This window comes from Heterodontus francisci, chromosome 30, assembly GCF_036365525.1.
Source record: "Heterodontus francisci isolate sHetFra1 chromosome 30, sHetFra1.hap1, whole genome shotgun sequence".
NCBI classification, from domain to species: Eukaryota; Metazoa; Chordata; class Chondrichthyes; order Heterodontiformes; family Heterodontidae; genus Heterodontus; species Heterodontus francisci.
The window spans coordinates 49,266,937-49,293,801 of record NC_090400.1 but is presented as its reverse complement, the minus strand read 5'-3'; the positions used below and the strand labels follow the sequence as shown (position 1 = coordinate 49,293,801).

Below are 26,865 nucleotides of genomic sequence, written 5' to 3'. Positions count from 1 at the left end.
ATGCATCTGCTGCCCTTGTTCTTCTAGGTGGTGGAGGTCGGGGGTTTGGAAGGAGCCTTGGCGAGTTGCTGAAGTGCTGTCACTGTGCAGCAGGGGTGCAGGGAGTGAATGTTTAAGGGGGTGGATGCAGTGCCGATCAAGCAGATTGCTTTGCCTTGGATGGTTTCAAGCTTCTTGAGTGTTGTTGGAGCTGCATCCAGGCATGTTAAGAGTATTCCAACACACTCCTCACTTATGCCTTGTAGATGGTGAACAGGCTTTGGAGAGTCGTGGATTTCCACCCTCTGACCTCCTCTTGTAGCCACAGTATTTATATGGCTGGTTCAGTTAAGTTTATGGCCAATGGTAACCTCCAATATGTTGATGGTACGGGATTCAGCAATGGTCCTGCCTTTGAACATCAAGGGGAGATGGTTAGATTCTCTCTTGTTGGAGATGGTCATTGCCTGCCACTTGTGTGGCGTGAATGTCACTTGCCACTTATCAGCCTAAGCCTGAATGTGGACACGGATTGCTTTATCTGAGGAGTCTTGAATGGTACTGAACACTGCAGTCATCAGCAAACATCCCCACATCTGACCTTATATTGGAGGGTACTGATGAAGCAGCTGAAGATGGTTAGGCTTAGGACACTACCCTGAGGAACTCTTGCAGCGATGTCCCGTGGCTGAGATGAGTAGCCTCCAATAACTACGACCATCTTCCTTTGTGCTAGGTATGACTCCAACCAGTGGACAGTTTTTCCCCTGATTCCCATTGATGTCAATTTTGCTAGGGCTCCTTGATGTCATATTTGGTCAAATGCTGCTTTGAAGTTAAGGACTGTCACCTCACCTCTGGAATTCAGCTCTTTTGTCCATGTTTGGACCAAGACTGTAATGAGGTCTGGGACCCAGACAGAGCATCAGTGAGCAGGTTATTACTGAGTAAGTGCTGCTTGATAGCACTGTTGACAGATTCCATCACTTTTCTGATGATTGAGTATAGACTGATGGGGTTGTAATTGGTCGGATTGGATTTGTCCTACTTTTGTGGACAGGACATACTTGGGCAATTTTCCACATTGTTGGGTATATGCCAGTGTTGTAGCTATACTGGAACAGCTTGGCTAAGTGTGCAGCTAGTTCTGGAGCACAAGTCTTCAGTACCACAGCTGGAATGTTGTTAGGGCCCATAGCCTTTCCTGTATCCAGTGGCTTGAGCTTTGCCTTGATATCATGTGAAGTGAATCAAATTGGCTGAAGACTAGAATTTATGATTGTGGGGACCTCAGGAGGAGGACGAGATGGATCATCCACGGCACTTCTGCTGAAAATGGTTGCACTGCTGTTGGATATCTTTGGCACTGACGTGTTGGGCTCCCCCATTATGGAGGATGGGGATGTTTTTTGAGCCTCCTCCAGTTAGTTGTTCAATTGTCTACCACCATTCACTTCTGGAGTTTACATAAAATACAGGACCTCATTTGTATTTCCCTTTCCTCCTCTCCTTTAAGCTTTCCACCAGCACAAATCTATATTCTGTTTAGTCCACCATATCATGTGGAACTGGAGTCATACCAGGCCAGAGCAGGTAAGGGAGGCAGGGAAGGATATTAATAAATTAAATCAGATATGATGACAATCTGGTTCTGATGAAAAGTCACCGACCTGAAAAGTTAACTCTGCTTCTCTGTCCACTGATGCTGCCAGACCTGCTGAGTATTTGCTGTACTTTCTGTTTTTATTTCTGATTTCCAGCATCCGCAGTATTTTGCTTTTATTTTTAGTGTGTCTGCCGCGGCTCAGTTGGTATCTTGCCTCTCTGAGTAGGAAGTTTTCGAGTTCAACACCCGCTCCAGGACTTGAAGGCAAAAAAAATCAACTCCAGTGCAGTACTGAGGGAGTGCTGCACTGTCAGAGGTGCCGTCTTTCGGATGAGCCATTAAACCGAGGACCCGTCTACCCTCTTGGGTGGATGTAAAAGATCCCGTGGCACTATTTTGAAGAAGAGCACGGGAGTTCTCCCTGGTGTCCTGGCCAGTATTTATCGCTCAATCAATATCACAAAACCAGATTATCTGATCATTATGGCATTGCTGTTTGTGGGATCATGCTGTGTAAAAAATGGCTGACGCATTTCCAACATTACAACAGTGACTACACTTCAAAAGTACTTCATTGGCTATAAAGCACTTTGGGATGTTCTATGGTCATGAAAGGCACTATATAAATGTAAGTATTTCTCTCTTCATGGTCATTGTTCCTAGTGCTAGCCTACAAACTTACCAGATTTACTGAATTCCGTTTTACAATGTACCGTGGCGGGATTTGAACACTTGGCTTCTGGATAACTAGTCCAGCACCGTAATCGCTTGGCTACTTATTGTATCCTCATAAAACAGCAAGCAGAGGAATTTTATGCAAATACATTAACTAGTGCCCAACATGCGTGGGGTGAAATTAATTCAGGTCCCCTACTGTAGTAATTAGACAGGATATTGGCAGAGTTCTGCTGAACCTGAACCCTCCCAGTGAAATGAATGGGGTTGCATTAGAAGCTCAAAGCTATGGATTCCAGTCATTACAACATCTACTTGCACAATCTCTTCCTCTGGCAATCAGTGTTCCAGAGTTTAAATGGAGTTCTGCCGTCAGTCTCCCAAAGTTATGCCAGCAGTAACCCCTATCAGGAAGCAAGGGCTCGGTCTTGTCATTAAGTTATGAATCTGAATTTTAGTAAACCTAAAAAAAAACTAACGTCATTGCGCATGTCTATTGAGTGAAATTGTATTGAGGTCTGACAGTCTGATCTATTTGAAATTACTTTGGCATACACAGACAGACCTTTTTTATTTCAAAAAAATCAAAACCCAGTTCAGTAAGCTTTGGCACAATCAATAATGTCAGTCAGAGAGAATGAAACAAGTGATTTGATGTTAACAGCATTCACTCATTGATTACTAATTAACTAGTCCAATCAGCATGAGCCACTTTGCTGAATTGGAATGGAATAATGTACTTGACACTTCCCCACTCCTGAATTTTCTCCTCCTCTTGCCCAAAGGTATTGACCCCCTGCTGGGGTCCAGCTAGCAGCTCTCTATTATCTCGTATGCATTTTCCATCTTGCAAACTGTATTATTATAGTTAGTGTGGTAGTTGATGGTGGGAGGAGGAATTGGTCCTCCTGTGTGCACACATATTTTCCAGCAGGTCATTGGATAATGAGCTAGATTTCTAGCTGTTTTCCCCCTCTCCTCTCCTCCCACACCTCCATTCTCACTAACCTGGGGCCCTATGTTCAGCTTCAAAAGTTTATATATCATCGTCATCCAAAAATATGGCTAGAAAAATAGTACAACATGAAGCAGCTGGATATTTCTGACAATTTTCTTTCAGCTATTCAGTGCTTTCTAGGTGGTTTTGTTTCAACGCAATGTTGTCAATCTGAAAGTACTATCAGATACAGAAGAATCATTGATGTTTTAAATCCTGAGGCGGTGGTAATTAATTCCTTTGACATATACTGAGGCAGAACAGAAATATTCGTTTAGTGTATAGAACAAAGTTCTCAACTTAATCTAAAGATATGAGCAGGGAATGCATCTCCATAATTTGGCGGAATTGTTAGAATTTTAAAAATTCCTCGTTGCTCTTTTTGTGCTCATCAGAAAGGAGATTTTAGGTGCTGGAAAGGGGGATTGTTTTTTCACTTTAACCCTCTTTTTTGGGATCAAGCTGTTTCCAGCTCAGATGTGCTACAGCCAGATTCACAGGGATGCTCCCTTTACTTCACCACAGCCTTGCTGCCATGGTGTTGCTCCATCTGGTGGCCAGGCTGAGAACTGACAACAGAATGAAAGATTTGTATTGATATCGCACCTTTCAGGAACTCCGGACCTCCCAAAGTGCTTTACAACCAATTAAGTATAGTTGCTGTTGTAACATAGGAACCACACACCAAGCTCCCACAAACAGCAATGTGATAATGACCAGATGAATCTGTTTTAATGGTGTCGATTGGCCAGGACACCAGGAAGAACTCCCCCGCTCTTCAAAAAAGTACAGATGCGATTTTTTTTTACTTCCGCAAGATTCAACAACTCTTCTGAAAGAGGGCGCCTCCGACAGTGCAACACTCCCTCAGTACCACACTGGAGTGTCGGCCTCGATTTTGTGCTCCAGTCTATCAATTGGTTGTTGAACCCACAACCTTCTGACTCAGATATGAGATACCAACTGAGGCACTCTGCTGACAATAAAAACAGGAAACGCTGGAAAACACTCAGTAGGCTAGTCAGCATCTGTGGAGAGGGAAACTGGCTCATGTGATGGGAGGGTAGAATTCCCGATCAGCAAAGGTCACGCATGAATACCTACTGCGTTCGCACTATATCCTATTTTTCCACTGTCACTGAGCCGCTGGGACTCCCTAGCTAAGAGCAGTGTGAGAGGGCCTTCACCAGATAGACTGCAACAGTTCAAGAAGAAGGCTCACTACCATTTTCTCAAGGGAAGCTAGGTATGGGCAATAAATGAAAGCCTTGCTAGCGATGGCCATACCCTGGGAATGTTTTTGTTTTAAAAAAAACAACTTGCATTTATATAGCTTCTTTAACATAGTAAAGCTTCCCAACATGCTTTGCAATGCAAGGAGCCAGAATTGAAGGAGCACAGGCATCTCGAGCACGTGTAGGGCTGGAGGTGGTTACGGAAACGGGGAGGTGAGAGGCCATGGAATGATTTGAAAAAACAAGGATGAGAATTTCAAAGTTAAAGCTTTAGCCCCAATATAAATTTTCCATTTGTGAATGTTACTGACTGGGGACTTCTGCCCTCAAGCTTCCGACATAAACCAATGCAAGACCCCACAGACAGGCAGCCACGCATCTTAAAAACAGCTGTAGTGTCAATGTTTCTGTTTTGTTTGACAGAAGGAGGATGTGGAGACTGTTCCAGGATACCTGTCACTTCACCAGTCTGCGGAACACTTAACCCTGAAGTGGACCCCGAACCAACTCATGAATGGAACTCTGGGAGATTCGGAGCTTGAAAAGAGGTGAAACATGCTTCAAATTTCCTAAACATTCCAAAATGGGGATCTTGTTTTCACTTGTACACAGAATGTTTATTCCCAGTGTTTCCAGCATCTTTTGTTGAAATTCAGCATCCAACAGCTTTCGTTCTAAGTTTATTCTGTTTGGTCAATTTTTACATCAACAACCATTGTCAATGTAACTGCCACTGCAACCAGCAGCCATCAGTGCACTCCATCGCTGGGAATGTTTCGGGGGGATTCTTCCACTCATCTGCCGTAACTTTGGCAGAAAACCCAATGATACATCAACTCTAGGATTCCAGCAGCTGATTCGACGAAGACCCAAGGAAATTCCTAGTACTTATCTTTGCGGCTTGATCACACAATTGAGATATTGTCATTATTGTGGAGGAGAAATCTTCAGTTGATTACAAACAAATTTTGAATCAAGCATTTTTTATAAATTGTTTTCAAATTTGCAAGGGATTGAAAAAACAATTTTAAAATAATGATTTTTCCCATTCATTTTCAGTGTCTATTGGGATTACGCCCTAACTGTCCCATTAAGTCAGATAGTCTGCATCCATTGCCATCAACAACGTAAGTATTTCTTCACTTTATACTCTCTCATAATCGTTTCTTGATTGCTGGTGTTCTAATAGTCAGGATATAAGCATGCTGTGACTGCTAGTATCCTGTTTGTTCTATAGGCAGGTGTGACATAAAATGAATCTAACAAAAACACAACTTTTGTGAGCATGCGGTTTAATAGGTGTAAAAACAGACATCAACCCAAACCCCAAAGGCATTGCACTTGTGATTAACCTTAGGGACAGGAAAACTGTTACGTTGCACCTTCATATATATGTTGCCTGCTATGTGCAGAAGTCGATGACTTGCTTATCGATATGTACTATTAGTGTGAATTTTCTTCTTAAGATGTAGTAATCTGGAATGGTTAAACCAAGGGGTAATTGTTCAGTGACTGATGCAGACACATTGCTTCAGATGGATGATATTGTTACCTTGTTTTGTTTTCAGCTGACAGTGGAGGCACTTTAGTGTTAGTGAGTCAGGATGGAATTCAGAGGCCTCCACTCCACTTCCCCCAGGGTGGTCACTTGTTGGCATTCCTCTCCTGCCTTGAAAATGGGCTGTTACCACGAGGGCAGCTTGATCCCCCACTTTGGTCCCAGCGAGGAAAGGTAGGTCAATATCTCGAGGAACTGTTGTCATTTTAGAAGAGGGGATCTCACTATCAGTTTTAAATTGCTAATGGCTAGAAAAATTTATCAATTCTAACATCCTTTCAACCATGTATACTGGTAATACATCATACACTGTCTAAGGCCATGGATAAAGAATGAGGTACTGGAGGGCTGGCAGTGCCCCAGGAAGAATCAGCACCTTCAGGAAAAGTGGGATGGAAAAAAAAATTATTTGATTCCTAGGAATCCTTGGGCAGAAGCCTTCAGGAGGAGTAAGAGAGATTGGTATAAAATAAAATGCACATTATATTACTTTAAGGACTTGGAGAGATGGGGCAGAATTCATCCATGAGTAGCAAAATCATAAACAGGTTCTTTATTTATGACTTTCACTCCTTTTTTTTTTTAGTTACCGATTGGCAAGCCTGTACACAGAGCACAGAGGAAATCTTCCCCACAGGAAGAGGTGGTGAATGGGCCTATCCAAAAGAAAGGATGCAGGAACTATGGCCTGTGCACTGAGAGCAATCAGTTCTTGGGCTCCTCTTAATTTTAACTGGTGTTAGATATGATGCTGGAGTCAAGTCCATTTGAGGGTCAGCTGTGGCTGAGTTGCCTCTGAATTAGAAGGTTGTAGGTTCAAGTCCCACTCCCACCGAGGGAGTGCTGCACTGTCAGAGAAGCTGCCTTTCGCATGAGATGTTAAACTGAGACCTAGAGCCTTCTCGGGTAGATGTAAAAGATCCCATGGCACTATTTAGAAGAAGAGCAGGGGAGTTATCCCCGGTGTCCTGGCCAATATTTATCCCTCAATCAACATCACAAAAACAGATTATCTGGTTATGATCACATTGCTAGTTGTGGGAGCTTGCTGTGCACACATTGGCTGCTGTGTTTCCTACATTACAAAAGAGACTACACTTCAAAGATACTTCATTGGCTGTAAAGCACTTTGGGAAATCCAGTGGTTGTGAAAGGCGCTATATAAATGCAAGTCTTTTTAATTGACTCATGAGCGATGTAATGCTTAGACAGAGTTGATAACTAGCAACACTACTAACTGCTGTATTTCCCAAACATTCAGGGCAAAGTCTTTCCGAAACTACGGAAAAGAAACAGCAGGGCCAAATCTGTGGACCAAGAAGACCAGACGGAGGAAGAAATAGCTACTGATTATGTATTCAGAATAATTTATCCTGGGCAGAAGAATGACTACGGTGAGTTTATTTTCAGTGAATTATTGTTCACCTCTCAGCTGACTTCTGAAGTTCAATATCATTGCACTTCCCTTGACTTCCCCGATTCATTGAAGTGCAAATGCGGTTTGATTTTGGTGCACGTTTGCTTGTCTTTTAATTGTTACCCTATCTGGAATCACTGGACTGTAAGGAGCGTGGTAACTCCCTGCTGTCAAGGTTGTATTCAATTTGAACGAGTAGGAGAACTGGGTGAAATCTCCCAGGAGCTGCATGATTGAGTTCGTACACCAGGCGGCATTAAATCACCAATCACCCTGCACGCCCACTGAGATTTTCTATCTTGCAGACAAGGCAGGCAGTTTGCTCTGGCTTTACCAGCTGGTTGCAAATCTCCTTTGCAACAGGGTTTAAGAAGCGGGGGATTTCTTTTATAGATTTTGCATTCGTATACATATTTTTTGGGATTCGGTCAAAGCTACTGATTGTAAGAGGAATTAAACTTGTCTCATAATTTAACTAATTTTATGTTCAGGTTTTTGGCAAGCAGAAGCTGCAATGTCTGTGTGTCTGTCTGTCTGTCTGTGAGGGAGGAAAGGAAGGATAGAAGTTGCAATCAGGGGATGGATGGAAAAGAGTGCTGCACTGTCAGAGAAACTGCCTTTCTGCATGGGATGTTAAACTGAGACCCAGAGCCTTCTCAGGTGGATGTAAAAGATCCCATGGCACTATTTAGAAGAGCTTCCTCTTTCCTGCTAAAATGAGTTCAGTCACTTTACGTCCAGAATATTGAGGTGAATGTTGTGTGATTGAAATTAATATATCCTGCGCAGGGGTGTAATTTTATCCCACAAATAACTTTGAGAACGCACATCTCAAATCCTGGAAGGTAAAACTCTGTTCAGACTCATGTGGTTAGTGCTAGAGCAGAGGAGTTAATGTAGAGAAGGAGAAGTTCAACTCCCAGCCATCCATTTTGTGTTGGTTCTTTGGGAGCTGGAGGATAATCTCTGCCCAGGGGGCTTCTGCACAAATTTCCACTGGCAACATGGGTGTGCTGCTTAGTCCGCCATTGTGGCTGGAGCATGAGCAACCAGTCAAGAGTGAAGAGATCACCAGCAGATAGCAGGAGGACAAAGGAGGGGAGGATGCAGCAGGCCTTACACCATGCACGTTTACAGGACCACAACATCTCTCTTCCAGTTAAGTAAGAAACTGTATTCCCAGTAGCTTTGCTTCATCAGGAAGGCTGTTCCAGCACTGGGCTACATATTCTGTAGCTCTGAATTTCTACACCTCAAGGTCACTCCAGGTGACCTAAGCACATAACCAAGTAGTCAATGTCCAGTACATTTCTGCATCAAGTCACTGATTCGCTCTTCACCAAAGCAAATGGATTAATTCATGAACTCATGAGCTAGCTGTCTGGCAGAAAAGTGCACAGGTTGTGAGGGGCTAGTGGGAAAGCAAGCATGTTGTCATCCTGAGAGAGGATAGTATGTGCCTCTCCCTTGGTGGACACTGCTACACGCATAGTGAATCTGGAAAGAGAAGTGAGCAGCAGGGGGTTAGCAGAAGTGGATGACTGGCAGCTCAAAGTAGCACCATGTTACCTTATAGAGTGTGTGAGGGAGTGAGTTCAATGAGAAGGGAAAAGGAGGGTAAGGTGCACAAATACCCTGAGGAGCGTATCCTCCTGCCTTGCCAGTTGTGACATTTCTGGGTTGTCCTCTCCCCACTATCTTAATTGAATAGTAATTGAGTATTTAATTGTGTTCAGGTAGTGGACATTAACTGGGGAATTCAGTTGAGTTCCTATAAATAGGAACGGACTGAAACTGTGGTTGTTGGGTTTAGGAGGTGCATGTTTGTAATGTGTATCTTTGTGAATGAAAGCTTATAATGTGTGTGTAGAGATTAGGCGCTGGTTCTATCCTTCACCACTTGGCTTTCTGGAGTAGACCACATTACATCAATGGCTGCCACTTCCAAGAGAGACAAGCCTTGAAATGATGGTGACTTCTCCTGTGTGCATCTTTTCCCTCTTATTGTGGGCCAGCTGGTCCTGCAAGAAGGAACGGAGTGCACTAGTGTGTAGCTTGCTGAAGAATTGAGAAGATGCCTGTTAAGGTAGAATAGTGTGGATGGGTGTGTGAAAGATGCCACAGGTGTGAGCGAGTAAGGGGAGAGTAAGAGAAGTAGTAGTTGCACTGTGGTTCAGTGACGCATTGCCAGGGTGATGAGAAGTGAGGAAAGAAAGGTTTGCGAGTGGTGGATTTACAGGTGGTGCAGGGCTAAGCAGAGAGTAAGAGATGTATAATTAGGAATCTTACCTTAGCCGCTCTGGTCAGATCATTTACTTTTTTCGACATTACAGCCAAGTACTGGGCACTATGAAATTTGCATTCACCTGCTCAACCACCTCTGACCACTATCGCTGTGCGCTTTACCTTGACGCCCTTCTGTCAGCTAGAAGCAGGACCTAATTTCCCACACTGATCTCCTCTACAAAGACTTCTGAGAATTGAGAAGCCCTTATAGAATTCATAGTGGATTCTCCCTGTTCCAAGTTACAAGTTTGAAGCATGCAGTAGTGGCAAGGTGCACCTCCCTTTCAGAGGCACAGACTCCCTCAAAATGGCATCGTTTATCACTTGAGTTCCCAACCCTGCATTTCCCCGCCAGCATGGATGAACCACAATAACCAGCGTGAGAAGCGACAGCTCACCCAATATTTGGAAATGAGGCACGAACTGGAATTTGGTTTGTGTCTCTCTTCCCACATTACCGGGTGATGTAGTAAATTACATGGCCGCTTCATGCCTGTTTTGGGTGGAAGTCGAATTTCTAGCCTAAGAAAGGAAATGCATTGACAAGTGTTCTGTCCCAGGAGGGTTCATTTTCACAAGTCTTCCTTTATTCATGGTGATGGATCTCTCGCAACAAATGCACTAAGATTGGGCTAAATAGCCCTTTCATATTTTATATTTACTTTGTGATCTTGTGATGTACAATTTTACAGTGAGTGCTATCTAACTGTGGAGGGCATCACAGGCACGCCTGATACAGTCCACAGATCCTCACTTTCAGTATGGATTGCCATGTGGTAATCAGGGAAACTATTTTAACTTACTTAAAAGAGACATTGAGGCCGACTGTAATACTTCAATTGCTGTCATGGTTGAGCTCAGCTGCTAGGACGCAGATTAAGGATTGCTATGTGATTATTAAGTGTAGTATTGCTCGGGTGAAAGTCCCACTTTAAAGTTCCATTTTGGGAAGGAGGGATGCAAGGCAATGAGGAAGATAAGCTGTGAATGTGTTTATACTTGTGTGTGTTGAGTATTGAGACCAACTGCTGAATATCTTCAGTCAAAAACGGATAGAGATGCATTTTCTAACTGCAATGCGTTACGACAAACTTTACGGTACAAGAATGTGCTAACTAAAGCAGATTACTGCAGAATTAATGCTGGTTATGGAAGGAGTTACAGCACAATTATCAGCCTATTAATAGTTGCCCTTAATGTCACTGTCAGGGGCGGTGTGTAAGTGAACTGTGCAGTGAAGGCATGCTCCTCATCAGCCCTTTCAATCTTTTCTTTGAGCAGTAACTATTAACTACCACCACTTAGCCGCCAGCCGATCGGTCTCTATCGAGGATGATGAGGAAGACGAGGATAGGCTACATGAAATGATTTCTATGATCTGCTCACGGAACCTCACAGCTCCTAAAATGATGAAAGGTTTTTATGCAGTTTGGCCTAATCACACTTGAAGTGATATGCAAGATATGCAGTGCACCGTACAGAGTCTCATCTCAAGGTTCAACAGTGTTGGCATTACTTTACCATACTGATGTTAAAAATATTGAAATTCTTTTGACCCGTTTGAACCTTTCGTACACTGATTTTTCTTTCTCTTTTAAAGTTCATTTTCACTTCTGTCCCATGGGCTCCACTGATGTCTCAGCAAGTTTAACTAGTGACCAGCAGAGGCACAGGGACTGAGAAAGCCTCATGTTCCAACTGAACTGAGTCAGGGTTGCTGTAATTGGTTTCTCAACACCCTTTGATTGCAGGATAGGATAATTGGCCAGGGCTTCTGCCCTTAATTGCTGTCCAGTGACTCTTGCTAGAATTGTGCATCGATAGACAACAACTTGCATTTCTGTAGCATCTTTAACTTTAGTGCTTCACAGGAGCGCAATCAGACAAAATCTGGCGCTGAGCCAGATAAGGAGATATTAGGACAGGTGACCAAAAGCTTGGTCAAAGAGGTGAGAACAACACCAGGCTAGACTGTGATACCCCTTGAAGTCACAGTTGCTATTTACACTCAGACGTCATACAGCTGCCACTGGGTAAGGGGCCAGAGGATGGCTGACTTTGTGGAGCCATTACCCAAGCAAGGAATCAATATCTTCAAAGAGAAAATTGTCACGGAAAAAACATTCATTTTCACATTAGGTTTACTGAATATTGCACTTTAATCTTAAAGAAAAACACAGAAAAGCTAAATCTAGTCAAAAGCCGACCAGAATAACTACATTCCACGGTCAGCAACTTAAAACTAGAATAGTTGGACTTTTTGCATTATTCAGTACTGATGCATTGCCACCTGCCAGTGCCATTTATGTGAACTCAATAACACTGCATCTACTTTCTAATGTAAATAGATTGTTGGGATATTCTAAGCCATTATAGTTACAAAAAGTGGATGTGAATGTAATTGTTAATATTCCTGTGTTTTCCACCCCCCTCCCCCCCCAACCCCATTACAAACTCCACATTGACTTCAGCCACCACCACATTTGCAGACAAAGGCCTGAATTCTATGGGTCCCCCGCAGACGGGCTAGAGGCAGGGGGACCCCATAGAATTGTGGCGAGGGGGCAGAGGGCCCGTCACCTTGCCCTCGCACTGCAGTTTAGTCAGGGGCGAGATATGCAGATGACCGCCTTCCCACTAAGAGGCCCAGTTGAGGCCCTTAAGAGGCCTATTAAAAGCCGCTTAAGGGACTCTTCCCGCCACCCCTGGCATTAAGCCAGCAGCGGGGTGGGGGACTTCATCATGCATGGAGGTCACCCAGTAAAACGAGGCAACCTCCCTGCTGGCTTGGTGGGGATGGCCCTTCTCCGTGGGCAATCTCTGGCCCAAGGAGAGTCCCGGTTAGCAAACAATTCACTTTCCCGGAGTCCCCTTCCCCTGTACTCAACGCCCACCCTCCCCCTTCCCATTGCCGAGGCCTGTTGGACTGGCCCTGGCGACCCTGTCTCACTAACCTCCGGTCCAGTTCGCCATGTCTGGTGCAGTACTGGCAGTGGCCACCGCTCCCGGTGGCACTGCCGGAGCTGCTGGCCCTCTGGCCGGCAGTTCTTGGTGGCAGGATCCTGATCTTTAAAGGGAGGGGAATTCCAGTGCCAGGCTGTTAATTAGTCTGGCATTGGGAAAGCGCCAAATGGCCAAGGCGGGATTCCCCCTGCCTTTTGGGCCAAAGGCCCCACCAGCACCGTTAAATTTAGCCCAAAGCCTGGGCTGAATTCTTCTTGATTATAGTCATAAAGTCAATTATGGCACCGAACGGGGCCATTCGGCCCATTGAGTCCATGCCAGCTCTCCACGAAGCAATCCAGTCCCGATTAATGCCCCCTGATATCTGTAACAAATCCATGAACCCATTGACCTAACATCCTCTTTCAAATAGGGGACAGATGAATATTATGCAAACACCAGCATGCAATGTGACTTCATTTGGTCAATGTTCCAATTAAATAGTTTGAGGGTAAGAGGAGGGGGAGGACGAGGCAGCTCATTTACAAGTGCTGGTGCACTAAAAACTGCAAACCTTTTAAAGAAAGATCACTACATTCTAGGCACACTGCTGATGGTTTGAAGGTAATGGCAACACTGTTGTTTCCCGTTTGCTCGCCGTTGCTTTTAATTTTTTGCAACATGCTTGAACTGTGCATGTGGCCACAAAAAAAATCCTCAGAATAACTAAGATGCTGTTCACTGTAATTCTTCACCAAGTGATTTTTCTTTTTTGGTTTCTCAATTTAGCAAGCAACCTTTCATCAGGTTTTATTTTGTCTTTAGGTTCTGTGAGGTTCTGATTTCACCAGGTTCTTATCACACTTGCCACAAACAAAAAGCAAAACAAAAAAAAAATTAAAATTCTTAAAATTCTGGTGGAATACACACTGATTTTTTTTTTGTAACTCAACCAATGAGAAGCTGCAGTAAATGATACATCGGCCAAGTGCTTCCTGAAGAATTAAGGTGAAGAGCATTTGTTTTAGTTATTATGATTTTATTTTTTATATATATTAATTTTAAACTCAGCTCCAGGTCTGCCTTGCTTTGCCTTGGTCCCAGGACCTGTGCTTCTTTTAGTTGTCTCGAGTGTAGTTATGTGATGCGTTGCATTAATCCCTTCCCTACCATTGTACATGTCTCAACCCTCTTTCATTTATCTTTCATTTATCCTTTTGCTGCTAGTTTTAGTTGCCTGGCTGCATGTGGGATTTTGCAATTGTGTGCTTTCCTTTTGTGCAAAGAAAAATAGTAGATATTGGGAGTGGTCCCAAGGCAGCCATCTAATATAGGACTCAGGTGGCATCCCAGTGAATGTGAAATGCAAGCATGTAATAACTGCCCTCTGAACTCCTGAAATTAGAATATCCCCTTGTAATCACTCCAAGATGTTTATTTTTAATATATACTGTAAATGTGATGGGATGGTTTTAATTCAAATTCTGGTCTGTATGTTTTTATTTGCCAACTACACTCAAGATTGTCAATGCATGATGAAATTCTCACTAAAGAATTCATGGATGTTATGTTGTCGATACAAGTTTAATCATATTGGAGTTGATTACCAGAAAATTCTATGTCCAGTTATTATGGACAAGAATATGGAAAGACTCCAATTTTATTTCATGTTGATGATGAATCTAGCTGCTTTGAATTAGTGTCACTAACGCATGTTTTATGTACAACAAGTTAAAAGCTTTATGCTTTAAAAATGCAGCAAAAACATGTCATTGCTATAATTTTTTAACCTTTTCTTTTTGGTTTCAGCATCATAAATAATTGCATCTGTAAAATGCCTGCGGAAATGTGATTAGTACAGGCTCTTAAGCTCTGGATCCATCCAGTCTCATTTAGATCATGCAATTTTAAAAAGAAAAATTGTAAATCTAAGAAATGTAGTTTACCCCTGTACAGCATGTCATGAGAATCTCTGCAATTTAGGCATTTCTGGCTTAATTTCATGGTCTTCAAGTGTCAGAATTGTTAAATACCAGTCATCTGATTTATTAAAAAAACTATTTTTCTGCCCTTCCCTCCCCCCTGACTCCCCCGCACTTGCTGACTTATGTTGGGTGCGTTTCCAATCTCTCAACCTGTGATGCAAGTGGCCATTCAGTGTAATCTGAGACAGTTGATGGTGACAAGCTATTCAACAATGGAGGTCATCAGTTGGGCCAGATTCTCTCCTCATCCAGTGGCCACACAAGTATTTTTGGCAGAGGTGACCGGAGAGTAACCAGGAGTGGGCTGCTTCCGTGATTTCATCACACCAAGCAGAACGCCTACACACTTTGTGAGGTTTTGTCATCCCAACAGGACATGACATACAATGTTTAAATTACAGCAGGGGCAATAATTGATGACTCAGAAAAAGCAAAGTAATGCAGATGCTAAAAATCTGAAAAACACAGAAAACACTGGAAGCATTCAACAGGTCAGGCAGCATCTGTGGATAGAGGAAGGAGAGGGGTTAGTATCAGGTCAATTTAACCCTGCCACAGATGCTGCATATTTCCAGCATTTTCCATGTTTATTTTTGTACTAGAGCTTGTTTACCTCAGGCCAGCATCTATAAGCAGAAACCTCCTGATTACATTAAAAATAAAATTTGGCTCCAGAGTTGTAGGCGCACAAGAAACTTATATCTGCCATTCTGTTGCTAGGATAAAGGAGCCAAATTCAATTATATAGACATTGGAAGGCAGTTGACAAAACGCAGGGTTCTCAGAATCAGAACAAAATGAGCACCAGTATAAAAGCAGCAATTTTTTTTTAACTCTTCAGGGACTGGGTGAGGTGCTGTGTTCAAATCAAGAGTCCAAACATGATGGGATAAAGGCCCTCTCTTGCTAAGCTGTTACATGCAGTCCTCTGTCAAATGAGTTCTAGCAGCCAATTTCTAATGGTCTGTGGTGATTTAATTGAGTTCAGCTAGGTTGGAAATAGCTAAGCGACGATGGTTTCAGTCCTTGTGGGATAAGTATGGGAAAAATCAGACAGGGTTCACACAGATCACTATTGAGTGACCCCTGCTGGTGAGTGCATGTATATCGGATTTGTATGTGAAGGTTCCCGGGTGTGAATGGCTTGCCTGCTTTCACTGTTTGACTTGGCAAGCTACCTGAAGAGTGCTGGCACCCATACAATTATACCATTACCCCAACATGGAACAATGTCTTCAGAATGAACAGAGGAGTACAACTGGGGAGGAGCATAAGCAGCGTCACTGAGCTCCAAAATGTCCCAATACAATTTGTATCTAGTGTCACTGGATTGGGATCAGGGCCACTGAGATCAACTTTGGTACCAAAGTTGCTGCCCTGGTGGAGATCAACAAACTGACACACCAAGAAATGAACCTGGGCCCTTCCTGATACGTATCCCAAATTGTCTGACACTCTTGTCTTCCATCTTGTTGAGCAACCAGGAAGCCCCCACATGGAGCACCTTGGAGATTCAATTCCTGCTGAGCTGAAACCTGGCACTAATCACTCTCTTACACCACATTAAGCCTGCAGTTCATTGCTCATTATAGCAGTGCTAGTGACTGGAAAATTAGTTGGCTGAACCATCCCTTCCTCATCTGACATGGGATGCAAGGAAGGGTGCAATTTGACTGGTGCAGGAGAACCATATGGGGTATTGAAAGGAAAGTCTAATTAGAGTAGCCTCTCACTGTGACATTGTCTGATACATTACTATTCCAGCACAACACCCATATAAACCACATAAATATCTTCTCTAACACACACTCTTCATAACCTGATTCCTGCCTTACTGTCTGACGATAGCATTTGAGAGGAAAACGTAATTTTTAGACTTTAAAAAATTGAAATATTCAGAGTCTTCAACGACTAGATAGATCGTACAACCAGACACTAAAGTTACCTGGTTAAATTTGTAATTTTATCCCCGTTAGTTATTTTTTAAATTGATGTGCAACTTAGAACTAATAATTTTTGGAAACTCTTGACCTTCCATCCAAAGTAGCACAGAAACAACTAATCCAAAACAGCCAGTAATACATTGCATTATTTTCAAGGGGAAAATACTTCTAAAATGAATGCTGGATTTCCTTTTTTTTTCCAGATCCTAGTGAATTGTTGGAAATGCATGGATACAGCACGACTCAGTTTCCTTGGCAGATGGGAGATCTGTGTAGTCAAGGCTCCTCCTGTTTGTCCTGTTCCACCAATGGTTCTCCCTATGACATGTCCAATTGTTGCAGCTGTGGAAATGACAGGTAAAGAGAACAGGGCAATATTTCATTAGAGTGTACCTGAGTGAAAAGCAGGTTCATTTACATGTGTAGGTTTTACAAAAACAAGAAAGCACTTACCTTTAATTCCAGTAGTAGCTGTCTGATTAACTTTGTAACATATAAGGAAGAATTTTCATTTATAAGCAAGTATATTAGTCATCAGATATAAGGACCTAACAACCAATTATTACCTTTTGAATAACAGTGACTATCGTTATGTAGGTAAATGCACCCCAACTTACGCATGGCAAAGTCTTCCAAACAGTAACAGTTTTTTTTTGTGTTATTGTTTGATGGAAGAATTTTGGCCATGACACTGGTAGGAATTCCTTGAATAATGCTCTGTGATAATTTACATCCACCTAAATAAAACTGGTAGTGTCTTGATCTGTTGTTTTGAGTTCTCAGGCTCCCTCACAGTAGAATCTATCATCCTATTGGTGATAAGTTCTTGAACTCTTGTATGCCAACAAATGAAGATGACTCCATAACCCCTGGTTACTTTGATCATCTTACCTTTGGGAGCGGACAGTGGAAGCTTTTAGAATTGGCTTTTTCTGGCTAAGTACTGCAGCTTGCAATTCTCCCACCTGAAAACAGGCACATTGAGATGAGTGCTCAGGAAATGGAAGGGGAAAGAGATTTAACTCCAGTGCCTTCCTGAGGACTCTGACTTGTATTGGGGGATGGATCGAGGCTATTAGCAGCCCTTTGATACCTCTGCCAGGTGTCCATTTTTCACACCTGACTCTAGATGATGACTGTCAGCAGACAATTCAACCATGAGGAGCCCTATCCATTGCTGACTCTCAACATTCATGTGCGTGCACTTTCCAGCAAGAGTCACCGGACAGTGATTGAGGGCAGGAACATAGGAATTGTTCGACAAGAAAGACAAAGTCCACCTATTTCACCTTCTACCAGCCTTATAGTCACTTCATACAACGGCTATGGAGTTGTTGACTACTCAACAACCCTGGCTTGTTTCCACATTCGTACCCTAATGACACTGAGGCAAATTGTAGCACCACTTTTTGCTGCTCTGTTATCAGTTAACTCAATGAAGATCAGCAATCAAAACAAATTATTGACCAGCTTCCCTGATGGTACAGGTGATGAAATTGGCTCTCGGACAGGGAGGGACATAGTCAGTATTAACCCATTTTATAGAAAAAATAGTGATCTCCAGTATTGGGGGAAACTGGGTGGGAAGGGCTAATGATGCCAGATATGAATGTAAAGGAAGTGAATTGAAATCAGTCATTAACTGAGGTCAATGAGAAGGTGATTCTTGTGCCACTGTCATTGACTTCTTCTATTTTGTTATGTCCAGGTTTCTTAGTTCATTCACGGGACGTGAGTGTCGCTGGCAAGGCCAGCATTTGTTGCCCATCACTAATTGTCCTTGAGAAGGTGATAGGTTCACATTTCACTATCTCTTTCTTTGCGTTGAATCTCCTCGTATCATAAGGTGAAATTGTGTTTATTTAGCTTTAGAGTTCATATAAAGGTTTATTTGATTGGCTGCCTTATTTGAAAGACAAACTAATATTGTGATTTTAATCTAATTCAAGTTGAATCTGACCATCAAAGGTCTTTGTCAACATACTCAGATATTGGCCAGATGCACAGCATTAACAGTGCACTATTTTTTTGCGATGCTGCTCACTTCCCTTCTGAATCAGTAAAGATGGACCATATTGGGCTGGGGGCAGGGGAGGGAGGGCAGCGCGGCAGATGAACAGGACTATATGGTGCATGGCATCAAAAATTCACATGATGTATGGTGGAAAGTTCTTCCAAAGAAAAAGATATCCCTTATAATTTGTGTATAGAATGTGGAGAATAAACATTCATAGACTGTGACATGTTACAGCTAAACAGGAAAATTATCCAAGAGAATAGATGCTCTTGAAAATCTCTTTGATTCTTCTGTCATAGGACTCCATTAAAGATGCTCTGTGAGAATATGAAGAGGCAAATTGTTTCAAGGGCATTTTATGGATGTAAGTAGACTACAGAAGTATCAGGGAGTGAGTGATAGATGCTGTGGACGGCAGTGAAAGATATTTAGAAATTATTTTAAATTCACATTTTTATGATGAATCGTAAATACGGATGAACATGTGACATTGGTTGATGTCATCACATGATTGATTAATTGGCATCACTGTTGATAAAATTAACCAAATCATATATCTAGAATTATAATTAGCCAGCAGTGAGTACTAATCTGCAATATAACAGTAACAATCTGTAAATTAATTGAGAACCTCAAATATTAAAAGCTGCAGTTGAAGCCTGAGTGGTTTATGAATCTACCCCCTACCGCTTCTAATCACTTGTTTTATTTGAATCAGTTTGGCAGTCCAGTTGATGCCATTGTTTGCACGTGGTCGTTTATTGCTGTTAGTGATGAGCATCTACATTTGCTCCAAGAATTTAGAAGCTTTTCTGAAAGAATTTGTGTTTCTGCACACAGGGCTAGCGTACTGCCGTCACCTCTCTACAGTCCGCACACATCTATCAGCTCTTGTGAATCACACCATTGTCCCACCCGACAAACCATGTGAAGCCTCAGGTGGACTGACTGGAGAAGTCTGGAATAAGTATGAGAAAGATAGGAAGGTAGGACAGGTCTCTGAGGTGGTTGTTGATGCTGAATGCATCAAGTCCTTCTGCAAGGTGAAGATCTCCCCCAGGGTGGGAAAGAATCAACTAGGATTCCTGTTTCTGATCAGTAATCAATGATCACTCCTGAAATATGTACATGGCAGGATCAAACTTTTTTTTGTTCTTGGGATGCGACTGTTGCTGGCAAGACCAACATTTATTGCCCATCTCTAATTGCCCTTGAAAAAGGGATAGTGATACACTTTCTTGAACCTGTGCAGCACATGTGGTGTAGATACACCCACAATGCTTTATGTAGTCGTTTTGATGCAACTGAGTGGCTTGCTAGGCCATTTCTGAGGGCAGTTAAGAGTCAACCACATTGCTGGTGTGAATCTGGAGTCACATGTAGGCGAGACCGGGTAAGGAATTCCCTAGTAGTGAACCAGTTGGGTTTTTACAACAATCCGGTAGTTTCATGGTCATTATTAATGAGACTAGCATTTTATTCCACAATTTAAATTCCCCCAGCTGCTATGGAGGGATTTGAGCTCATGTCTCTACAGCATTAGTTTGGGCCTCTGGGTTACCAGTCCAGTAACATTGCCACTATGCTACCATACCCTTGAGTTGGTAAATTAATCTGCTGGCACTTACTGACAATGTATCCCCCAAATCTAGGGTGCTCAGAGCTCGGAGGAGAAGCTGATTCCCAGGCTGCCGTCAATGTTACAGTTCAGTCAGTCACTAGAGGGTGCGAGATGTGATTCAGGGTCCATCACCACCACTTCTACGTCCAGTTGCAACATTTGCAAACAGCAAGTGTGAGCAGAAGCATCTTTCATTTTTGAAATGTTTATTTCTTCCCTCCTGTTCTGAAGACACTGACTGTTGGCTGGGCACCTATTGTTTGGTAACTTGCCCAATTGTCCATTGGCTCAATGGTTTACATCAGGCTCTTAAACCATGGAGAAAGGGAGCTGAAGAGAGCCTGATACTGTTCACATTTGATCACATACATCAGCAATTAGGAGTAGGAACCCTAATCTTTTTTTTTTTTTACCCTTCCCCAGCTCAGGAATGCTGAGGCCAATTGTAGCACCTTACCTGCTCCCCTGGCTTTTTTTTAATTCATTCATGGGATTTGGGCATCACTGGCTAGGCCTGCATTTGTTGCCCATCCCTAATTTCCCTTGAGAAGGTGGTGGTGAGCTGCCTTCTTGAAATGCTGCAGTCCTTAGGCTGTAGGTACACCCACAGTGCTGTTAGGAAGGGAATTCCAGGATTTTGATCTAGCGAGAGTGAAGGAACGGCGATATAGTTCCAAGTTAGGATGGTGTGTGGCTTAGAGGGGAACTGGCAGGTGGTGATGTTCCCATGCATCTGCTGCCCTTGTCCTTCTAGGTGGTAGAGGTCACGGGTTTGGAAGGTGCTGTTGAAGAAGTCTTGGTGAATTGCTGTAGTGCATCTTGTAGATGGTACACACTGCTGCCACTGTGCATCGGTGATGGAGGGAGTGAATGTTGAAGGGGGTGGATGGGGTGCCAATCAAGCAGGCTGCTTTGTCCTGGATAAGGTTGAGCTTCTTGAGTGTTGTTGGAGCTGCACCCATCCAGGCAAGTGGAGAGTATTCCATCACACTCCTGACTTGTGCCTTGTAGATGGTGGACAGGCATTGGGGAGACAGGAGGTGAGCTACTCACCGCAGAATTCCCAGCCTCTAACCTGCTCTTGTAGCCACAGTATTTATGTGGCTGGTCCAGTTCAGTTTCTGGTCAACGGTAACCCCCAGGATGTTGATAGTGGGGGATTCAGCTATGGTAATACCATTGACCATCAAGGGGCAATGGTTAGATTCTGTCTTGTTTGAGATGGTTATTGCCTGGCACTTAGGTGGCACGAATGTTACTTTCCACTTATTAGCCCAAGCCTGGATGTCATCCAGGTCTTGCTGCGTATGGACATGGGCTGCTTCAGTATCTGAGGAGTCGCGAATGGTGCTGAACATTGTGCAATCATCAGCAAACATCCCCACTTCTGGCCTTATGATGGAGGGAGGGTCATTGATGAAGCAGCTGAAGATGGTTGGGCCTAGGACCCTGCCCTGAGGAACTCCTGCAGTAATGTCCTGGGACCGAGCACAACCATCTTCCTTTGTGCTAGGTATGACTCCAACCAGCGGAGAGCTTTCCCCCAATTCCCATTGGCTATAGTTTTGCTAGGGCTCCTTGATGCCAAACTCAGTCAAATGCTGCCGATGTCCAGGGCAGTCACTCTCACCTCACCTCTGGAGTTCAGCTCTTTTGTCCATGCATGGACCAAGGCTGTAATGAGGTCAGGAGCTGAGTGACCCTGGCGAAACTTACACTGAGCGTCAGCGAGCAGGTTATTGCTGAGCAAGTGCCGCTTGATAGCACTGTCGATGCCCCCTTCCATCACTTTGTTGATGGTGGGAGTAGACTGATAGGAAGGTAATTGGCCAGATTAGATTTGTCCTTTTTGTGCACAGGACATACCTGGGCAATTTTCCACCTTGCTGGGTAGATGCCAGTGTTGTAGCTGCACTGGAACAGTTTGGCTAGGGGTGTGGCTAGTTCTGGAGCTGGGCTGGAGTTGGCTGAGAGCACCCAACTTGGAGATGTAACCTGGGACCTTTTTGTTGTTATATCTATCAATCAAATGGTGTGTTAACCAGTAAGCCCTGGAGGAGGTTATGTTGCTCTTCATATTCATTCACAGTTCTTGCAAGAAAACCATCTTAGTTGCAGTTAACCTTGGTTAACCAAGTGTTATAGCAATTTGAAAGTGAAACGATCACCTGATCACACGCCTAAGGCATGGTGCATGATATACGGTAAACTAAAGGAAGAGAAAGAAAAAGCATTTTGAAAAACGTGACTTAGCCTTCTGACTTTATCGGAAAATTGACTTGAAAGCTAAATATATATAGTTTCATCAAAATACTATCGGTATGTTTAAGCATTACAATAGCATAAATAGAACCATCACAGTTTTTTTTTATTTTTAGAATTACAAGAAGTTACAGCTGCTCAGACTGGTTTACTACGGAGGAGTCCAGCACGAGATAAGGAAAGATGTCTGGCCCTTCCTCCTGGGACACTACAAGTTTGGTATGAGCAAACAGGACATGGACCAGGTATGTGGCTGACACCCTCATGGGATATCTTTTATTTCAATATGTGCCGACTGGCCTTGAATAGGTTGAAAAGATGGCAGATGTAAGAAATTACAATGTCCCACTCTAGGGGATGCTCTTCTCATAGTTGGGAATTAAGACATAATGGAGGCTGAGGAAAGGAAACTTTGCCCTGTATCTAACCTATGATATATCTGAAATAGGAATATTTAGTGACAGTGGGTAACTAAATTGGACAAGAGCTGCATGCCCAGCATTAGAATTCCTCACCTGATGAGTAGGACAAGTGGTTTGCTACTTTGTTGATATCCTGTGATATTTCCTGTGAATTTACAGTACTCTTTGCTGCCCAAGTATCTCAATTCAACATAAAATTCCAGGAGGCAGTGGAAATTCAGGAATCTCAGTAATAATAAATAATTTGCTTTAGTGAGGAGTACAAATGGCTCATCGGGCAACATTATCTGAAATAGTTGCTTTTCTGCACACAGTAGTTAAAAGTGAACTCATAAATTGGTGATTTACCTGATGAAACTGGCGTTGATCAATAGAAAAGGAAATTTAAAATGGACTTTTCAGGGTTTGTGGCACTTGCACATCATGCTGCTTGGTCCCTAGGGAGTGCTGCATGTTGGTGCCATTAATGGTGACAGAGCTGCAAACCTGTGGTTAATACCAGTCTACAGTTACAGGAACACTAATACCAGAATGTGTGCAAAAAGAAAATAGCCTCGTCCGTGATGCACTGCATTGATTCCTGTGCTTGCCCTGCAGGTGGATGAAGATATCGCTGCCAAGTACAGATACGTAATGGCAGAGTGGAAGGCTTGCGAGTTGGTCGTCAAGCGGAGAGACAGGGAAACGCACTCAGCAATTTTGGCAAAATTTTCATCGGGTAGCAGCATAGACAGCCATGTGCAACGTCTGATTCATCAAGATTCCAGCATCAGCAATGATGTAAAGTATCTCATGTGCTGTATTTCTTGATTGTGTCGTTAATTAGTATCAGTGAACTGTTCAGATCTCAGATGCTTTATCTTCCATCTTGGTATATAGGTGACACTGGAAAAGCCACATTTATTCCCCACTCATAGTTCCCTGAGAATACAGCAGTTGCCCTCCCTCATAGCAACTGTTTTCACAACTGAGTAGCTTCAGAGGACATAAAGAATCAATCACTTAATGTGGGACTGGAGTCACATGCAGGCCAGACAGGGTAAGGTTGGCAGGCTCCCTTCCCAGAAGGACATTATGGAACCAGTTGGGATTTTATGACAATCTGGCAGCTCTAGGTTTTTTATGGTACGCGACACAAATTACTAGATTTATTGAATTGAATTTCAAAATTTAACATGGTAGGATTTGAATGCACGACCTCTTAACCACTACATTACTATACTCAGAGATAAAAACCACAAATGATGGAAAAAGAAAATAGTGTAAAACCATCTGATTTAACAATAACCCCTGTCTTAAAAAAGAATGTTTGAGCGTTGCACTGGTCAACAGTGATGACACTTAAAAGATACTTCATTGGCTGTGAAGCACTTTGGGATGTCCTGAGGTTGTGGAAAGCACGATATAAATGCAAGTCTTTCTTTTGTTATGACCAAGGCAAGAGGAGTGCACTATCTTTCTCTTGTTCCACGTCTCCACAGATCACAACATATGTTTAAATGTGTACCCAGTTACCGGTGCGGCCAATTATATACTCTATCGATTTTAGTTTCAGAATAAAATCCACCAACCAGGTTTCTTTAATAAACAACAAAAGTATTAATTTATTATAAAATAAGACTTAGTCAATAAAGATGCAAAGTTTTAACACACAGTTTGAAATATATATATATTTTTTCCCTTCTAAACATCCAATACACACACACCGGTTAAAGGAAAAATAAAGATGCTTTGACCAAAGTACTTGTTAATTCTTGAAGAAAAAGTATAAAATATGTTATGTTTTAGTTGGCATACAGTCTGGCATACAAGTACACATAGACGGGTCACTGGGATCTTTTCAGAAGCAGTTCGTTCAGGTCATGTCGAGAGGAAGTCTTCCTGAAGCTTCAGGAGAGATGCTACTTTGGGTTCTCTATTTCTCACACTTGAGTCTCAGCGTTTCTCAAAGAGGTGGAGAAAAGATAAACTGGTCTTCTCTTTTAGCAGGCTGACCTGCAGACTGACTCAAAACAGCATTCAAAAATGAAACTCACTCTTGAGCACCATAAATCTTGACATGTCATTTCTCTTGTAAATAACTCCCATAGTCAGAAGGCACCTGTTGTTCCTTCGCTGAAGAAATGTGACATCCACTAAATATTTTTAAAGAGTCCTTCCAGTGACCCTTTTTTTAAAAAAAAAGTCCAGCATCTATGGAATCATTTCAGTCCTCCAATGAATCCATCTCCACAATTCTGAAACACGAGTCCTCAAAAAATATTTTAAAGTTGAAGCACTTTCCTAACACTTTTTACCGGTGCAGCCTTTAACTGGTAAATGTTGAATTAGATGCTAAATTCTCCAGCTGTATTTTCCATCACCTTTGTCACTAGAATTTTGATCAGGAGTCTGTTTAAAGTGTCACTGTTGTGACTTTCCCTAGCTGCCTGACATTGGAAGAATTTACAAACTGGTGCATTAACCAGTTGTTCTTAGTCACTAACACTTTAACTTAAAATCTATTAAACAAAGCTGGTAAGCAGAATGGCACATGCATTCACTCTCTGCTCCACGGCCCTTTCCGACTCTGCACTAGGAAGCCCTTCCTGCCTCTTTACTGCATGGCCCTTCCCCATTCTCCACTCATAGTCCTCCCTGACTGCTTCCGTGATTCTCCTCTTCACAAATTTTCTTATTCTAATGCTTGTTTCCAAAGGCTCCAAAAGTTTACTGTTCTCTAGGGAAAGGGAAAGAAAAGGTAAGAGAGTCATCTTTGGGATTGAGTTGGTTTCAGCATGATGAGCTTGGCAATCAGAAATTGGAACTGAGCTGATCCTCTATGACGTACTCTTTAATCAAATACCAGAGTCAGGCATGCTCGCAATACGCTGGGGCACTGTTAATTACTGAATAACCAGCCTGTCACGTTGTTGACAGCAGGAGGACTAGACTTGTGACTGAGGGCAAGGTTTCCTTCCTCCTTGATTTCAGATAGGTCTTAATAAAAAGAAAAAACACTGCAAATCTAAAAAGTAGACAGAAAATGTTGGAAATGCATAATTCCATCATCATCTGAAAAATGAAAAGACAGGTTAACATTTTGATTATAAATCCCTCAGCAGATTCCAGATGATCCTGCAAGATACTTTTCTAATTCATACAGTGGTCATAAGCAGTATGAAGATCTATAGACATTTTGATTTGTTTAAGTCTTTCATATTTGCTGCCTAAGGAGTTTCCAAATAATTGCATCTCTGCATTGTTCAGGTGCAAACTCTTGGTTGGTTTTACAATGTCGCTCCCTTTAATATCTTGTTTAGGTCTTCATTTCTGTTGATGAAGTGGATCAGGGAGAAAAAGTCTTTAAAATGGTGGATGGTGCAAGAACAACAATAGTAAACATCGACACCCCAACTGTAGCAGTTGAAGAGAGACCGTCAATAGAATTTGACTCCCCCGATTCTGGACTGCCATCTTCAAGGAATTATTCTGTCACGTCGGGACACTCCCGAATCCTTTCAAGTACTGATGATCAAAGTTTGTGCATGGAAGAAGGTGTACTGGAGGAAGAAGATAACACTGAATTGCACAGGGTTGCAGAACAGACTCCTGATGTTAGTGAGCCTGCTTCTGGAAGGAAAAGTGTTCTGCAAAAGGCTGGAGCTCAGGACTCGTCAGAAGAACAGCTTTGTACTCAGTTAGATTTGATAATGTCCGAGGAAAGCAACTTGCCTTTACCATCTACAACATACACGGTCAGTGGGCTTCAATTCGATTCTGAAGAGACAATAAACAAAAAGGGAACTGAAAGGCAAATTCAGTGGAATTTCATCCAACAAAAAGGAATAAGGTTCTTCCTTTTTGGTGTCAAAGTTCTTTACTGAAATGAGTGGATGGCTTTAGTTTATATTTCATTAGCCATGAGCTGATAGTATAA

At 42.6% G+C, this 26,865-nt stretch overlaps 1 protein-coding gene across 3 annotated transcripts in view; it reads left to right on the top strand.

Moving 5' to 3' along the window:
- The window catches only part of sgsm2 (small G protein signaling modulator 2), a 230,981-nt gene that overhangs the window by 188,252 nt on the left and 15,864 nt on the right, over positions 1 to 26,865 (top strand). For 2 of the 3 annotated variants that reach the window (XM_068010540.1, XM_068010539.1), the window contains exons 8-17: positions 4,916 to 5,040; positions 5,552 to 5,619; positions 6,061 to 6,224; positions 7,312 to 7,444; positions 16,828 to 16,981; positions 18,941 to 19,005; positions 19,482 to 19,627; positions 22,641 to 22,769; positions 23,544 to 23,726; positions 26,249 to 26,683. In XM_068010540.1, the coding sequence (XP_067866641.1) occupies positions 4,916 to 5,040; positions 5,552 to 5,619; positions 6,061 to 6,224; positions 7,312 to 7,444; positions 16,828 to 16,981; positions 18,941 to 19,005; positions 19,482 to 19,627; positions 22,641 to 22,769; positions 23,544 to 23,726; positions 26,249 to 26,683 (1,602 nt within the window). Of the gene's footprint in view, positions 1 to 4,915; positions 5,041 to 5,551; positions 5,620 to 6,060; positions 6,225 to 7,311; positions 7,445 to 11,034; positions 11,170 to 16,827; positions 16,982 to 18,940; positions 19,006 to 19,481; positions 19,628 to 22,640; positions 22,770 to 23,543; positions 23,727 to 26,248; positions 26,684 to 26,865 lie in introns of all 3 variants that reach the window. The other variant, XM_068010541.1, reaches the window with a different exon arrangement.